The 16,848-nt window shown below is 50.7% G+C and overlaps 2 protein-coding genes across 10 annotated transcripts; both read right to left on the bottom strand.

The window, feature by feature from the left end:
- Nucleotides 1-263: 263 nt before the first annotated feature.
- On the bottom strand, nucleotides 264-3,375 carry Uba52 (ubiquitin A-52 residue ribosomal protein fusion product 1). 4 transcript variants are annotated; one of them, XM_048427298.3, is made up of 4 exons: nucleotides 3,231-3,375; nucleotides 2,313-2,426; nucleotides 2,068-2,154; nucleotides 264-529 (listed from the first exon to the last, which is right to left on the bottom strand). In XM_048427298.3, exons 2-4 carry the CDS (start codon nucleotides 2,413-2,415, stop codon nucleotides 333-335), a joined length of 387 nt encoding a protein of 128 aa, XP_048283255.1. In that variant the 5' UTR covers nucleotides 2,416-2,426; nucleotides 3,231-3,375; the 3' UTR covers nucleotides 264-332. The 4 variants fall into 4 exon arrangements, with proteins under 4 accessions (XP_048283255.1, XP_048283254.1, XP_087757263.1 ...); XM_048427297.3 differs by having other exon boundaries at nucleotides 3,227-3,375; XM_087901137.1 differs by having other exon boundaries at nucleotides 2,313-2,423; nucleotides 3,227-3,249.
- Nucleotides 3,376-4,405: 1,030 nt separating this feature from the next.
- On the bottom strand, nucleotides 4,406-15,963 carry Kxd1 (KxDL motif containing 1). Of its 6 annotated transcripts, XM_085680480.2 has the most exons (7): nucleotides 15,564-15,806; nucleotides 14,790-14,893; nucleotides 13,152-13,331; nucleotides 11,482-11,606; nucleotides 9,567-9,719; nucleotides 7,404-7,450; nucleotides 4,406-6,452 (listed from the first exon to the last, which is right to left on the bottom strand). In XM_085680480.2, the coding sequence occupies exons 4-7, from the start codon at nucleotides 11,580-11,582 to the stop codon at nucleotides 6,220-6,222; spliced, it is 534 nt and encodes a 177-aa protein (XP_085536606.2). In that variant the 5' UTR covers nucleotides 11,583-11,606; nucleotides 13,152-13,331; nucleotides 14,790-14,893; nucleotides 15,564-15,806; the 3' UTR covers nucleotides 4,406-6,219. The 6 variants fall into 6 exon arrangements, with proteins under 6 accessions (XP_085536606.2, XP_085536604.2, XP_048283248.2 ...); XM_085680478.2 differs by lacking the exon at nucleotides 13,152-13,331; XM_048427296.3 differs by lacking the exons at nucleotides 4,406-6,452; nucleotides 13,152-13,331 and adding an exon at nucleotides 6,459-6,676 and having other exon boundaries at nucleotides 15,564-15,825.
- Between the last annotated feature and the right edge of the window lie 885 nt (nucleotides 15,964-16,848).

Genomic DNA, 16,848 nt, shown 5'->3' on the forward strand with positions numbered 1-16,848 from the left:
TCCACACTAGCTGCAGAACCTCCACCCACAGTCCTGTGGCCACACCTGTCCAGCCCAGAAGCAGCACTCACGGCCACATCAGAGGCCAGCAGTTTAGGTGTGCATGTGTAAACAAACCCACATGCTACCAGTTGCGTGTGGCATCCCCACATGCCTGTGACTGGCAAGGTTGCAGAGCATCCTGGACTACATGGTGAGATCCCCTCTCTGTGGCAGCACCCCTTCCGGCCCATCCCTGAACACAACAGTCACTTGGACACCAGTTACTGCTCCAGTCGATGGAAGGGGACTTTATTTGGTCCCAGGGTCATGGGCCAGTTATGGCCCCAGCTTTATTTGACCTTCTTTTTGGGGCGCAGGTTGTTGGTGTGGCCGCACTTCTTCTTGCGGCAGTTGACTGCACGGGGGTGCAGGCGTGCATAGCACTTGCGGCAGATCATCTTGTCACAGTTGTACTTCTGGGCAAGCTGACGAAGGGACGGCTCGATGATGCCACCACGCAGACGAAGGACCAGGTGCAAAGTGGACTCTGGTGAGAAGGACAGAAGCTGAGCCCTGCCCCTAGAGCTCAGGAAAGGCCTCCACATAACCCCAAGTAATACCTTCTAAAGAGGTTTTCTGACACTGCTGCCATAGGCCAGACTGCCCTTAATTAGTAAGGACTGGAGAGATGACTCAGTGGTTAAGAGCTCTTCGAGAGGACCTGAGTTCAATTCCCAGTACCCACGTGGCAGCTCACAACTGTCTTTAATTCTGGTTCCAGGGAACCTAACACCCACAGCAAAATACCAATGTGAAAAAAAAAAAAAGCTACAGACCGAACCAAGCTCTTCTACTTTTCTAATGTATGGAGGCCTCACTACACAACAGGCAGCAGAGTCACCATGAGGGAGCACAGGCAACAAAGGAACTGCAAGGTGAGGCCTGCAAGCTCTAGGTCCTTCTGTCAGCCTGAATCCTGCTGACACACCCTAATCCTAGGCAGGCAGAGGCTCAGCAAAAAGGAGCTACCAGCCTGGAGAGATGGCTCAGGGGTTAAGTGCACTGGCTGCTCTCAGAGGACAGGAATTCAGCTCACAACTGTTACAACTGCTGTTCCAGGGGATCTGGCACCCTCACATTGACATACAAGCAGGCAAAACACGGAAAATACATAAAATACAAATTACTGAATCATTAATTAAAAAAAGAGCTGCCAGCTGCCATGTAGTGGTGGCACAAGCCTTAATCCCAGCACTCAGGAGAGGCAGATCTCTGAGTTCAAGGCCAGGGCCACACTATGAAACCCTGTTTCAAACACACACACACCAACACACAAATTAAGATTTCATCATTTAAAAAGTGAACAGGGGGGCTTTGCCTGCTCTTCCAAAGGTCCTGAGTTTAATTCCCAGCAACCACAACGTAGCTCACAACCATCTGCAACGAAGACTTGGTGCCCTCTACTGGCTGCAGGGACACATGCAGGCAGAAGACTGTATACGTAATAAAAAAAATCAGAAAGGTAATTAAAAAAAAGTCAACAGGGATGGGTGGTAGTAGTGCACGCCTTTTATCCCAACGCTGTGGAGGAGGAGGCAGGTGTATCTGAGTTTATCTGAGTTTGAGGCTGGCCTGGTCTACAGAGTGGGTTCCTGGACAGGCTCCAAAGCTACAGAGAAACCCTGCCTCTAAAGTACACTAAAGTAAACAGGCACCATGGGTCACACCCGCAACTCCAATTCTTGGGGCAACACTGTGGGACCAGCCATGGCTAAAGTTGAGACTTAGCTTAAAGACAAAACAAAACAGAAAAAATAAAAAACAAAACAAAAATAGAAGTAGAGAGCTGGCAAGAAAAGGCACACAAAACAGATGGGCCTGGTGACATGGGCACAACTCTGAAGCCCACACAGGTGGAATGTAACTGACTCCATAAAGCAGCCTTCTCACTTCAACAGCCAAGTGACAGCCAACACCACTTCTGGAGCCTACCCCGTAACACTGTGCCACCAGTAAAAAGGCCCATTTACAATGCAAGTCAAGTCCTCCGCCCAAAAGCCAAATATTCAGGTTGCTGCCCCTTACCTTTCTGAATGTTGTAGTCAGACAGGGTCCGGCCATCCTCCAGCTGCTTGCCGGCAAATATCAGCCTCTGCTGGTCAGGTGGGATGCCTACACACAGGGGAAAATAGGCTGGCCGGAGCTCCTTCTTGGACAGCTGGGTCCACAACAATCCCTCACACAGGACTCCGAGCCTTCCACAGATCGGTAAGCACTCCATTCCACACCACCCCTAGCCACAAGACAAAGCCCCAAGCAGCTCAGCCCACCTTCCTTGTCTTGGATCTTGGCCTTGACATTCTCTATGGTGTCACTGGGCTCGACCTCAAGAGTAATGGTCTTGCCCGTCAGGGTCTTCACAAAGATCTGCATGCTGGCGTCTTCTAAGCAGAGGAAGGAGACCCATCAGTGATATGTTGCTTGTGTGGGGGCCTCTGCCTGAGCAGGGGCCCCGTACCAGTCTTCCACTCCCCCCGGAAAGCTGGTTATTTCTTGTCTACTGCCCGAAGTGCGTCCTCAAAGCTCAAACATCCTGGGGAACTGAAGATCAGTATTCCCCTTGCATTCTGTCTCAACTGTCCCAGTCACCACTACCAGGAGGGACAGGACGCCCCGCGCAACAGCATCCCACCCTATAGAAGTGCCTCTCCACTGTCCGCCATCTCAGGGACGGAACATCAAACAGTCTTCTCGATAAGGCAGGTTAGATTCGCAATAACCTACTTCTCAAGTGCTGACGTGAGAGTTGTGCACAACCACACCGATCTTTCTTGTTGTTTTATTTTCAAGACAGGGTTTCTCTGTAGCTTTGGAGCCTATCCTGGAACTAGGTCTTGTAGACCAGGCTGACCCCGAACTCAGAGATCCTCCTGCCTCTGCCTCCCGAGTGCTGGGATTAAAGGCGTGCGAGCCCAGGCAATTTTTGTATCCCGGGTGACCACCAACCCATGGCACAGGCTAGCCCTGAACCAAACTCCCAGCGTATCTCTGGATAAACCCAGGCAGCGGTTCTTGGACCTTCAGCCTGTGTCTCCGCGTGCCCAGGTCCCCCGGCCGAACCCCGGTGGGCATGCACAAGGCCAGAGCGGCGCCCACGGGCCACTACGTTCCACTCGCCGGTTCCCACCGCGTCCCCGCCCCGGCCCAGCCGCTATCAGCCCGTCAGCGACGCAGCCTCACACACCAACCCGCTCGGTCGCCGCGTTGAAAAGAAAGAGGACGGCGGAAGCGGAAACCCCGGAGTCTCCTCTCAGAGCGCCTGCGCACTGAGCACTCTGTGCGTCGACGTCACAATCCACACCACGTGTCTTTCCCGTCCCAGGCTTCGCCCGGCGCCATGTTGGGTGCTGGCAAGAGAAGCCGAACGGTGGCGTGACTGGTAGGCGACTCTTCCGGGAGGAGCTACGCTACCAACGCGTGAGTGACTGACGCCCCTGCGGGAGCTTCCAGGGCTGTCTTCCCGCATTCCCCAGCCAGCCAGGACACGTTTTTCTTTTGGGAGGTGTGGTTAGCGTGGTGATGCTTGCTTGTCACAGCAGCAGACCAGCCTGGGCTACCTACCAAGCCTGCAGGGTTGCCGAATAAGCCACTGTCAAAAGCCGGCGAGTGGGCTCAGTGGGAAAAGCATTTACATCATATGGTGGAGGAAGGGAACCACTCCTGAACTGTTCTCAGACTTTAACAGGCGCGCACTCATGGAAAAGAATGTAATGAAGAAAAAAAATTTTTTTCTAGACAAGGTGTCACTGAACTCACTCAGTAGACCAGGTTGGCCTCGAACGTAGACAGCTGCCTGTTTCTGCATGCGGTGCCACCACAGCCTGGCAGAAAAGAAAAAATTTTAAGAGCCAAGCTGCGCTAGCCCTCGCCTTTAATGATAGCAGATGTAAGACCGAGGCTGGAGCATTTCTGTAAGTTCAAGGCCAGCCAGAGCTCCCTAATGAGATTTTGTCTCAAAAACCAAAAATACACCATTAGACCCTGGAATGAGGGGTTTAAATTTCTTGTGAGCTTTGTGGTGTGGCTCTTCTTTCTTGAATGTTCCTCCAGGGCATCAGGCAAAAATCAACTGTATGCTACTTGGGAAGATACCTTTTGAAAATACATTTTCCCCATACAATGTAGTCTCATCAGGGTTTCTCTCCTCCAGGCCCTCCCAGATTCTCCCTACCACACCCTTTCTTTCCCTCTCTCTCTCATTAGAAAATAGACATATAAAATAAAAACCAGGACAAACAAACATAAAATAAAGAACCAAAAAAACACAGACATAGACACACACATTCATACACAGAGATTCCATAAAAACAAAAAGTTGGAAACCATAGTATACAACTAAAAGGCAAAAATGCACAGACAAAACTTAAGACAAAACCTCTAAAACCACAATTTTTATTATGTGACTTGCTCTTAAAATGTGGTTTGTATGCCAGCAAGACTCCATGAGAGAAAACTCATTTGTGAGTGGTTATCAATTGGAGATGGCTTCTGGGGTAGGGACGGGGCGGACGTCCACTTCCCCTTAGCACTGAGGCCCAGCAGGTCCCATGCATGCTGCCAGTCTGAGTTCCTATGGCCGCCGGTCACGCTGTGTTTGGAGACCTTGTAGCCTTGGTGTCCTCCATCCCTCAGATTTTTACACTCTTTCTGCCTCTTCCTAATGGTTCCCTGAACTCTGAGGGAAGGGCTGAGAGTCTCAAGGTCATTCACTCTGCACTCTGTCCTGCTGTGCTGTGGTTTTCTGTTCATGCCCACCTGCTGATGGGAAAGTGTCCCTACGGCACTCAGGTTGGATTCCCAGCAGGCTAGACTAGCTCCTGGGAAGAGACTGGCTGGCCTTGAACTCACTCAGACCCGCCCGCCTCTGCCTTCCGGGGATTAAAGGCCACCACTTCCCAGCCTCTTCACCTCTTTGGGCCAGTCATGCTTTTAATTAATAAATTAATTTTGAGTTTTTTCCCTACTAGTGTACCCCATGTGCAATGCCTGCAAAAGCCAACAGAGGACAATGGATCCCCTGGAACCAACTCCAGTTCAGGGAGTCCAGCCTGGCCCTCCCTTCCTTCCTTTCAGGGATGCTATCTGGCAGTGCTGAGGCTGGACCTTGGAACCTAGTGCCTGCTGTCAGGGCTCACCAGGGTATTATCTCCTGGAAGACTATCCAAGGAGCTGGATGGTGATGACACACACCTTTAATCCAAGCACTTGGGAGGCAGAGGCAGGCGGGTCTCTGTGAGTGGGAAGGTCAGCCTGGTCTATAAAGCAAATTTCAGGACAGCCAGGGCTGTTACACAGAGGAAATCCTGTCTCAAAAAAAGAAAGAGCAAACCAAAACAAAAATAACAAAACCCTGCATGGCATGTGGAAGCAGGCGTCCCAAGTAGCCATCAGATACAGCTTTCCAGAGCCTCCCCCAAGCTAGCAGGTGTCTAAGTAAACATCAGATACAGCTTTTCACAGACCCCCCCCAAGCAAGCAGGTGTCCTTGCCAGGGAGAGTGATGTCTCAGAAAGGGTGGTCTAAGAAAAGCTGGCCAAGGATCTGCACACCAGACCTCACAGGTTTTGGTGTTTGGACAGCCACCTCCAACAGGGCTCCCTGGTGACATTCAGAATCTGCCCAAGTACTGGGGTGTGAACCCTAGACAGAAGCAAGCCACAGCTGTGCATGATCCTGTTTAGTAAGCCTTTACTGGTAACTTCCCAACAGCATCTGAAACATCCATACAAAAATATTCAATCAGCTGTTTTCTAAGGTGGCCAGCTCCCGGAAATGGCTGCCTCTCTCTTGAACCAGAATTCCTTGCCCAGAATTCAACACGACAGGGAAAAAAGTACTCCACAGAGGACAGGGAGACCAGAGTCAAGTCAGCAGCTACCAGAAGGTAGGACAAGCTCAGCCCTGCAGGCACCTTCTACCTCCAGCGGGACCCACCATGGTGTCAGGGACATCTAGCTTTGGTCTCTGGGGACTTGCCCAGGCTGAGCTCAAGGATACACCTGTAGCCAGCCCCACTGCCCCAGCTGGGTGCATGTAGGGGCATGGGGAAGTCCTGCTCTTAGGAGGAGCAGGAATTAGGGACCCTGCCTATGATAGAATGGAGCAGCAGAGCTGACCGATTGTGACTCCAGGAAGACCACTGCTGCTCTGATCCTTTCTGGGATGGTGGGAAGGAGGCTATTCGCCATGCATCTCTTCCTCATCATCTGTCTGGCTGTGGCCGTTGATGACAGGGGAACCAGGTCGAATATGTGCTAGGTCCTCAAAGCCAGGACTGAGAGATGGTGAGACAATGTCAGGGCTGGTGTCACAGGAGCCTGTGCTCTGCTCCGAGGTGGCGATGGTCGTAGTAATACTGGGTGGAATGGGATCTTCATCTTCATCCTCTAGGAATGAGCCCTCCGGGATGTCTGGGGAAGGGACCCCCATGCTGGTCAAGTCCCGGATCCAGGCCTTCCTGTAAGGGTGGCCCCTAAAACGCTTTCCCACCCATGGGGGCATGACTCAGCCCATTTTACGGAGGAGGAAACTGAGGCCCGGGAAGGTAGAAGGCATCTCATCGAGTTCCAGAGTGAGGCCGACTCAGAATGAGCATGCCCATCTGTCATCCGGTATGGGAGACTGAGGCAGAGCTCTGGAATACAAAGAATTTGAGGCCATCCCGCTGATCTGAAAATTTAAAAGGTGCCCTCTGGATCATGTACCACATCTGCCCTGCCTCATCTCAGAAGTCTATGGCGGAGGTGGGTCAGGAGCTCAGTGTCATCTTTAGCTACATGAAGAATTTAACGTCAGCTTGAGCTACATGAGACCATGTCTCAAAAACACAAAGTAGGGCTGGAGAGATGGCACAGTGGTTAAGAGCACTGGCTGCTCTTCCAGAGTCCTGAGTTCAATTCCCAGCAACCACATGGTGACTCACAAACATCTACAATGGGATCTGGGGTCCTCTTCTGGCCTGCAGACATTTATGCAGGCTCTGACAACCCTATAAAATGTTGGGGTCCCAGTGATATTACAGCTACAGACCCGAGAACTTGATTCTTTTCCTAGTCCTGACTCCATCTCACTCCTGCCCCACATAGTATCACTTCCCTCTGGTGCAGGCTGTTTCCCCTTCGTGAAATGGGGTGTTCAGTTCCCACCTCACAGGGCTCTTAGGGGGTGACAGCCTGGCTCATGGAGCTCCTGGGTTTGAGATGAGAGAGCTGTCACCATTTATACCTCCAGAGACCACTGCATAGGCATCTCCACCCACCACTCATGAGGCCCTGGGTGGGCACAGCTGTCCAGGCAGCCTTCGGAAGCCAGCTCTAGGCAGAAAGTGCTAGCAGCAGCGGGGTGGGATAGGGCACACTTACGACTGAAAGCCTCTGGGTGCTGCCGGGCCAGCTTTCCCTTCAGTGTCCTGTGGGGAAGGGGACAGACAGGGATGAGCCATCAGCAGTAACCTCACTGGGCACTGGGAACTGCCTGTCTCTCACAGCCCCGGGTGCTTGTCTCCCACTAAGCTGCACCCATGGCTCTCCTGTCTTTAGGATTGGTTCCAGCAGCACCCTGGGGGAGGCAGGGACTGAGATGACAGGAGGTGACCACCATCTTGCTTTCTCTTTTCTTTCTCCCAGGTGTTAGGGTCAGAGCTCTGTCCACGTCCACCTTGTTTGTTTGGACAGTGTCAGCTGGGCTGTCCAGTCAGCAAGCCCCAGCACCAGAGGATGTCATGTGCTACTACACCTGACATTTTTAAACCCCATTTTACCTTTAGTGTATGTATGTGCTTCTGTGTGGGGGTGAGCACACAGGCAGTGCAAAAGGCTGGCTCCAGCTCTCCAGAGCTGGAGTGATAGGCAGTTGAGAGCCAGCCGACAGAACCAAGCACCAATCCCTTCCAGGAACAACATACTCTATATCACTATGCATCCCCTCAGCCTCTATGCCTCATTGTTTAGTATGTTCTGAGGATTTAAACTCAGGTCCTCAGATTGCTCAGCATATACTTAACCTGCTGAATTACCTCCCTTTTTGCTTTTTTGAGACAAAGTCTTGCTGTGTAGCTCAGGATAGCCTTGAACTCACCAAGTAACCCACTGACCTGGAATTCAAGATCCTTCTGGTTCATGTTCCTGTGTGTTAGGTGTGTGTTGCCACCCCAGCTGGCTCTACCCTAGGAATAGGCTGTTCGTCATTGTGCCCTGCAGTCCTGCAGTCCGGGCTTCAGAGCACACAGCTGTCAGGTCCTGGGGATCACAGGGTTCTTGCCCCAAACCACCTGCAGAGTCAGCCTGGTGTTACTAGAAATGTGTGCTTAGAGGAAAAATTAGGAGCCTAGAGTAGCAGCACAACTAAGCACCGGGAGCGGGGGAGGCAGAGGGTCCAGGGTCATCCTCACCTATATGATGAATCTGAAGTCAGCTTGGGCTACAAGAGACCCTGTCTCAAACAATATCAAGACTGTAATAAAAATAAAAAGACCATGTGTGGTGGTGCACACCTTTAATCCCAGCACTCAAGAGGAAGAGGCAGGTAGATCTCTGTGAGTTCTAGGACAGCCTGGCCTAGAGTGAATTCCAAGACAGTCAGAGCTATATAGTGAGACCTTGTCTCAAAAGCAAAACAAAAATAACAAAGACTATTAATAAAAAGAATTAAAGCCAGGCATGGTGGTGCACTCCTTTAATCCCAGCACTCGGGAGGCAGAGGCAGGATCTCTGAATGCCAGTCTGGTGTACAGAGGGAGTCCTAGGATTTGAAGACTCAATTGTAGGTAAAGCTCATTTGTCCTGTTGGCTCTAACGAGGTTCCCCAGGCCAGAGGCTTGGGCTGAAGGAAGGTTACATGTATGCTCTAGAGCCCCTGTGGCTCTAGCTGTCCTGTCACCTGCCGTGATGAGTACACTCTTGCCCTGATCCAGGAGCCTGTGCCATTGTGAGAAGCAAACTGAACCCTGACTGGTCTCTATCTAGGACCCCATGGCCTTGTGCTCTGCCGGCGGCTCCGCCGGCCTTCAGTACCAGAAGGCCTAGCCTAGCTACCCAATGGTCACCCTCCTGCCATATAGCTCCCTCAGAGGTTGGAACCGCTTGTAAAAACAACCAGAATACCCAGAGCTGGAGAAGGCAGAGTGCAGGGTCCTAGAGGGGAGAAGAGGGGAAGAGAAGGGGAGGGCCTTAAAAGAGAGGGACCCAAATATGGGCTTTGGAGAAGAGAGAATCATGAAGGAAATGGAGGGGTGCAGAAGGGAGGGGCACTAGAGGGAAGGCAAGGTGCTTCAGACAGCGAGAGAAGGGACCTTGGAGAGGAAGGGACTGAGGGTGCAGAGGCTGGCTAAGTCCCTGGGACAGTGTCTTGGCAATGATGGAGCTTCAGAGTGGAGGAGCAGGGGACCTGCAGAACTGGATAACAGACCAAGGAAGGGGCCAATACTGTGGGGGTACAGATAAAGGTTTGTATAAGATGTGCTCTAAGGCAGGGCACGTTCTCAGGATGAGAAGGGCCACAGGGGAGCTCTGGGGGAATGGGACAACCTTATCCTTCGGAAGATGCTGTCCAGGTCCCGTTTCATGTCCACCAAGGTGCGAGTATGGTGCAGGAAGCGCTCGCTCATCTGCTGCAGCCGCACGCTAGACAGATTGTTGAAGTTCAGAAGCATCTCATTGGTCTTCTCGAAGCGGTCCAGCCTTGGGGGAGAGGGTGAGAACCCCTGCATCAGGCCTAGGAGCCCCCTTGGCCAAAGCTGAGCCCCATTAGAGTCACAGCCTCTGCATTCAGTTACAGAGCCATAGCCTGAAGATTTCTGTTGGCTGTACCAGTCACCCAACTCCTACTCACCCTTGAAAACCCATTCAAAGGTACCCTTCTGCTGCAGCCTGCATTTGCCATGGAGTTTTTCTGTGCCATGGAGTTTCTTCTGACAGGTTCCTGCTACACAGCCTGGCCAGTGACACATTCCATGTCCTTGTGTTTGTTTTTTGTTTTTGAGACAGGGTTGCTCTGTGTAGCCCTGGCTGTCCTGGAACTCACTATTGTAGTCCATGATGGCCATAGATCTGCCTGTCTCACAAATGCTGGGATTATAGGTGTGTGCCACTATATCCAGACACAAGGCTGACATATTTGTTATTTATTTACTCATTTATTGACTTATTTATTTATTTATTATTTTTGGGATAAGATTTTATTTTTTCCTGAGATAGGGTTTCTCTGTGTAATAGCCCTAGTTGTCCTGGAACTCACTCTGTAGACCAAGCTGGCCTTGAACGCACAGAGATCCACCTGCCTCTGCTTCCTGAGTGCTGGGATTAAAGGCATGCAGTACTACCACCACCTGGCTTAGCTGACATTTTTTTAAATTTTGGGCTTTTTGTTTGTTTGTTTTGGATTTGAGACACAGTCTCGCTATGTAGCCTTGGCTAGCCTGGAACTCACAGAGTGCAGGGATTAAAGGTATGTGCCACCATGCCAGACCCACAACTACTTTTATCATGTACACAGGTGTTTTGCCTCTGTGCATGTCTGTATACCATGTGCATAATGTGAACGCAGGCAGGGCCTGTGGAGGTCAAGAGGGTTCAAGTGTCCAGGAACTTGAATTACAGTTGTGAGCTGCTGGGAACAAAACCTTGGCCCTCCTTAAGAGCAGCCAGTGCAAGTCAGACACCTCTAATCCCAGCACTGGGGAGGCAGAGGCAGGTGGATCTATGTGAGTTCAAGGCCACCCTGGTCTATAAAGTAAGTTCCACGAAGGTGGAAAAAAAAAGAGTAGCCAGTGCTAGCTGGTTGGTGGCACACGCCTTTAATCCCAACACTGGGGAGGCAGGTGGGTCTGAGGCTAGCCTGGTCTACATAATGAGTTCCAGGACTGCAAGGGCTACATATTGAGACCCTGACTCAAAAAATAACTAAGTAAATAATATGAGGTGGAGAGCCCCAAGGGAAGACAGCAGCCAACAGCCTCTGGCCTCCGCATGCTTGGCAGACCAAGCCGCCAAGTCCCAGTTGCAGTCAGGGTCAGCTTGTCCCAGCGAGGGACTCTGCGCATGAGACTGGGCTCCAGGTCCTGCACTGGTCGTTGGTAGCACATGCCTTTAACCCCAGCACTCGGGAGGCAGAGGCAGACGGATCTCAATGAGTTCGAGGCCACCTTGGTCTACAAAGCAAGTTCCAAGATAGTCAGGGCTGTTACACAGAGAAACCCTGTCTCAGAAAACAGAAAACAAAACAACAACAACAACAACAACAAAGCTCTTTGCTTTCCTCCAGCCTGGGGACAGGAGCCCCTTGGCCAGCCATGCACAGCTGCAGGGCCTGACCCGGTACCAAGGCCTGATTTTTCAGGTCAGGATGGAACTGGCTCTGGAGCCAGGAACTCATTTTCCTTAAGTTATCACAACTGTTTGCTGGGGGTGGGGGTCCCTTCCCATACTGTCATGGCCTGCTCACATGTTCTTCTGGGCCAGGATTATGGCATTGACATCATCAGTGTTCACCATGCTGAGGAAGCGTCCACAGAAGACCCTCGAGGCCGAGTCCGGGGGGTCCATCTCTTTCTCCTCCGCCTCCGATGCCTGAAATGATCAGGACAGGATGTGAAGTCCACGCTAGGGCTGGTGAGGATATCAAGAGCCCATCATGGCCCTAACAGGTACCACCCAAGCATCAGAATACTTAGGTTCGAACTTGGGGTGTTTGGGGGCCTAACAGAGATTCATCCCTAAGAAATAGGTAAGCCATCTTCCAGGCAGTGGTGGCACACACCTTTAATCCCAGCACTCAGGAGGGAGAGGCAGGTGGATGTCTGTGAGTTCAAGGCCAGCTGGTCTACAGATTGAGTTGCAGGACAGGCTCGACAGCTACTGAGACACCCTGCTTCAAAAAAATCAAAAGAAAAACAAACAAACAGGTAAGCCAGAAGAGCTGAACAGGCCTGTGATTCCAGCATTCAGGAAGCTGAGGCAGGAGGATGGAGAGTTATAAGATACCCAGGGTTAATGAGTGAGACTGTCATTCTCCACAGCTCATTCTGGCCCAAAACTCTGACCTTTTCACAGGACAGGCTGGGCAATACCCACTGTCCTCACTAGACTGCAAAACGTCACTGCACCCCCTGCCAAATTCTGCTCCTGTTTGCTCAGGTTAGGGTTTTGTATCTGGTGTATGTGGGCCATGCAAGGGTGCCATAGCGCTCACATAATGGTAGGGGACAGACCGCAGGTCCGCTTCCAGTGCAGCGAATGTCCTGAGCCATCTTCAGTCTTTCAGTGGCCAGGCCAGCTGGCTTACACACTATCTGCTTCCCCTCCTGCTATCACCGAGCCCCCTGAATGCTGGGGTCAAGACTGCTTGCCACCACACCCTTCTTGTGTTTCTGAGGTAATTACTTATGTAGTCCGTGGTGGCTTCAGACTTGTGAACAGCTGAAGACAAGCTTGAATTCCTGATCCTCCTGCCTCCACCTCAAATGCTGGGACAGTGGGCATGCTTGTCATCAGACCTGCTTTCTATGACCGACACCTTGATTATCAAGGGCCAACAGTGAAAAGACTGCGTCTTAAAGATGCTGAGGCTGACCTCTGCATATGCACATTGGAGCATGCACACACATACTCCAAACAAAGGTTTCCAAATTGGCTGTAAACTTGGTCTTGGCCAGCATGATGCCTTCAATTCAAACCCTGGGACCAACTTGGTAGAAACAGACAACCAACTCCGAAAGGGTGCCCTCTGACCTCCACATGCATGCTACAGCACATACATGCACTCACTCATGAAATATACACATAAATATGTATAGAAACCAGGCTTAGTTGGGCTGTGGTGGCACATGCCTTTAATCCCAGCATTCTGGAAGCAGAGGCAAGTGGATCTCTTGAGTTCCAGGTGACTCAAACCTGGAAGCAGAGGCAGATGGATCTCTTGAGCTCCAGGTGATTCACACCTGTCATCTAAGCACTTAGGAGACTGCAGCAGGAGGATTACTTCACACTCTAGGCCACCCTAATCAACAGCCCAGTGAATTCCAAGCCAGCCTGGGTTACTCTGTGGGACTTGTCCTCAAAAATGAAACACAATATTCAGCTTTAAAGCTGGCTACATTTTTATCAGCAACTTACAGCTAAGCATTCTAAGCACAAGCAGTCTGCTGGCCTGGCACCTGGATGGCTGTGGCTCTTAGCATCTGGGAGGCAGGTGATCACCTCTGCAGTGCTCCAGCAAGCAGACCAAAAGAGGGAGTCACGGCACCAACCCTTCTCTGGTGTTCAGGAAAAGCCTAGGATCCTCACAAGACCTAGCTGAGAGAGGCCAACGTAGCATTAGGCAAAATTCACACACAGGAGCTGAAGAGGTTAAGACAGGAGGATCCCAGCTACATGGATGAGAGTCATGAGGGGCTATAGATGAGTAGGCCAGCTTGGAGACGCTGTCTCAAACAATGATGAGAGGCAACTGGGCACAGTGGCACACACCTTTAACCCATCAGTTGGGAGATAGCTGCAGGGGAAAGATACTCAAGGTAAAAAAAGAGGGAAAAGGAATGGTGGGGAGGAGGAGGTTAGGGTATGTAAGTACTTGGCATGGGGAGCTGATAACTTGCTGTGAGGTCGCCAGACACAGCCGTGCATCCATCTGCAACTTTGTGGGGAGACAGGAGGCAGAGACAAAGCAGCTGGAAGCCCCAAGGCCAGTTAGCCTGGCACACAGAAAGGTGAATAAGAGACGCTGTCTCAAACACAATAGAAAGCAAGCAGTGTGGTGCCTAATGGTGGGTGTTCTCTGACCTCCACCAGAAACAAAAAACATACATATTTAAGCCAGGCACAGTAGCAGAGGCAGGGAGATCTCTGAGTTTGAGGATAGCCTGGCCTATAGAGAGTTCCAAGACAGCCAGGGCTACACAGAGAAACCTGGTCTCAGGGGAAAACAAACAAACAAATAAAAAAACTAGCTATGGGCAGGGCATGGCCCCTGCTATTCACTCAAGGTGGACTATGACAGATAGATGGTGGAAGACCTCAACATATGGCGAGAAGAGTTCAGCACCAACCAGGACTTCATAGATCTTCCCAGGCACACTGGGCAATCGAGGAAGACCCTGTTTGTAGTGGTAAATGGCCTGTGACAAGGCTCAGTGACTAAAAGATGCCATAAGCCAGAAGGTTCCAGTTCAAGTCCTGGGACACATGCTAGAAAACCCAACTCCTGCAAGTTGTCTCCTGATCAGGCATGAAGGTGCGTGCTCCTCCCCCATAAAATAGGATATGTATATATAACATACATATATATTATATACATACAGATTATATATATATACACACACACACACACACACACATGCACACATATTGTTTCTTTTTTTTTTTTCAAGACAGGGTTTCTCTGTGGTTTTGAAGCTTGTCCTGGAACTAGCTCTTGTAGACCAGGCTGAGCTTGAACTCACAGAGATCTGCCTGCCTCTGCCTCGCAAGTGCTGGGATTAAAGGCGTGCGCCACCACTGCCTGGCATATGTATATATTTTCAAAAAAGAAGAAAAAGACTTGTGGTTAAAGGGTAGAGTCAGACAAGTTAATAGCATCTCTCAGATGCAGAATTTTGACTCGAGATTTTGTTTTAAATTATTAGTCTTGGGCTGGAGCTGAAATGGTGGCACACAGAGGGCCAGCTTCGGCTATACATATTGAGATCTAGGTCACCCTAAGCTGTGTGAAACCCTATCTTAAAACACAGGCCTGGAGCTGGAGAGATGGCTCACCATTAAGAGCACTGGCTGCTCTTTTAGAGGTCCTGAGTTCAACTTCTAGCAACCATATGGTGGCTCACAACCAACTGAATTGAGATGCGGTGCCCTTTTCTGGCCTGTAGGCAGACACACAGACAGAACACTGCATACATAATAACTTAAAAAAAAACAACACAGGCCTGGCGTGACAGCTCATGTTTGTCACCCTAGCACTGAAGTGGCTAAAGGATTGTTGTAAATTCAGGGTTAATCTGGGCTACACAGTGAGATCCATACCAGCTTGGGATACTTAAGACTGCCTCAAAAAATAAAACAGGTGTGGAAAATGCCTGTGTTTGGCAGCAAGGAAGGCAAAAGATCAAAGCTGCTTTTTGAGTTCCAGGCCAGCATAGGACAAATGAGACCTTGACCTAAAGCAAGACAACACAGGCCAGGCGTGACAACTCAATGTTTGTAAATCTTAGCCTCTCGAGGCTAACGAGGCTAAGGTGACCGAGCGCACTTTAATGGGCTGAAGGCCAATCTGGGTTACTATCTAAAAAACTAATGACTTCCCCTAATACTTGGGTGGCTGAAGCAAGATTACCAGGAATTGGAGGCTAATTTGCACTATTATCTCAAAACATTAAATCTCCCCCAGGAATGCAAGGCTGACAGCAAGGGCTCTGCGCTTCAAGGTCACAAACAAGGAGCACAGGGCGCCCTCGCGCCCCCAGTCCTAACCGAACTCGACTCGGCAAACCAAACTCGAAGGGGGGAAAAAAACAAAAACAAAGAAAACCAAACCGGATAAGGCGACACTCAAACATGCATTGAAGCCCCGCCCCTTCAAGAGGGGGAAACTGAGGCACGCGCGGACGCCGAGCCGCTCAGGATCCGGGATGCGGACGGTCACACAGCCTGGTTCGCATCCGGATCCGCCCGTGCTACCGCTGCGCAGTCAAGGAAACTGAGGCCGGCCCGGCCGCTGAGTCACAATGGCCGTCCTTTGCCGCTGCGCACAGCCCGCGGTCTTCCGCCACCCCGCAATTCCGCCCTAGCCCGCCCCGGCTTCGCCAGCCTCGGCACCTGCACATCTGGCGGCCTGACTCGCGCTTCCGGGATGGCGCCGCGCCGCGCCGCGTTACGTCATCACGCACCGCCCTCCGCGCCTTCCGTCAAGGCGCCGACGAGCGTGCGCAACCCCGCAGCAGGAAGGGGTGGGACCACTAGGTAAGAGGCGCTTACCAGAACGTCAAAACAGTAACCAATCACAGGATGATTTATGTGCATGCGCAGTGTTCGGAAGTTGGCTTTCTAAGCCTCCTGAAAGTGGGGAGTTAATTTTTATTAAGCTTCATTAATCCTTCTAAAATTTCGCACGTCTATATAATATATTTTGAACTTTTTCGCCCCACTTTTGCCTTTAACCCCAGGGCCACCCGCGCCAGTAATTTTAATTTTTTAGGTTTATTTTACGTGTATGAGAGTGTTTTGCCCGTAGATACATAAGTGCACCATGTGCATGATTGGTGCCTGTGAAGTCCAGAAGAGGGAGTCGGTTTCCTAGAACTGAATGGTTGGGAGTCTCCATATGGGTGCTAGGAACCAAACCATGTTCTCTGCAAGAACAAGCGCTCTTAACCACTGAGTCAACTTCCAGCACCTAATTTTTTGTCTTTTTATTTATTCATTTTTTTTTTGTTTGAAAGACAAGGTGACATGCAGCCCAGGCTGGTTTCCAACTTTCCATGTAGCTAAAGTCACCACTAAATTTCTGCTTCTCCTGCCTCTATTTCCTGATATGACAGATGTATGGACCCCATGTGTGACTTTCAGGTTTTTGAGACATCTCCAGCGCAGGCTGTCCTGGTGCATACTATTGTGAGAAACAAACCCCACTCTCTAATAAAAAAGACAAGCTAGTGAAAGAGAAGCAGTTTTGATTTAGTTTTGTTTATTTTTTTGTTTGTTTTTGAGACAGGGTTTCTCTTTTTAGATCAGGCTGTCCTGGAACTAAAAGATCTGTTTGAGGGGCTGGAGAGATGGCTCAGAGGTTAAGAGCATTGCCTGCTCTTCCAAAAGTCCTGAT

Source organism: Myodes glareolus, chromosome 23 (genome assembly GCF_982192425.1).
Source record: "Myodes glareolus chromosome 23, mMyoGla1.1, whole genome shotgun sequence".
Lineage (NCBI taxonomy): Eukaryota > Metazoa > Chordata > Mammalia > Rodentia > Cricetidae > Myodes > Myodes glareolus.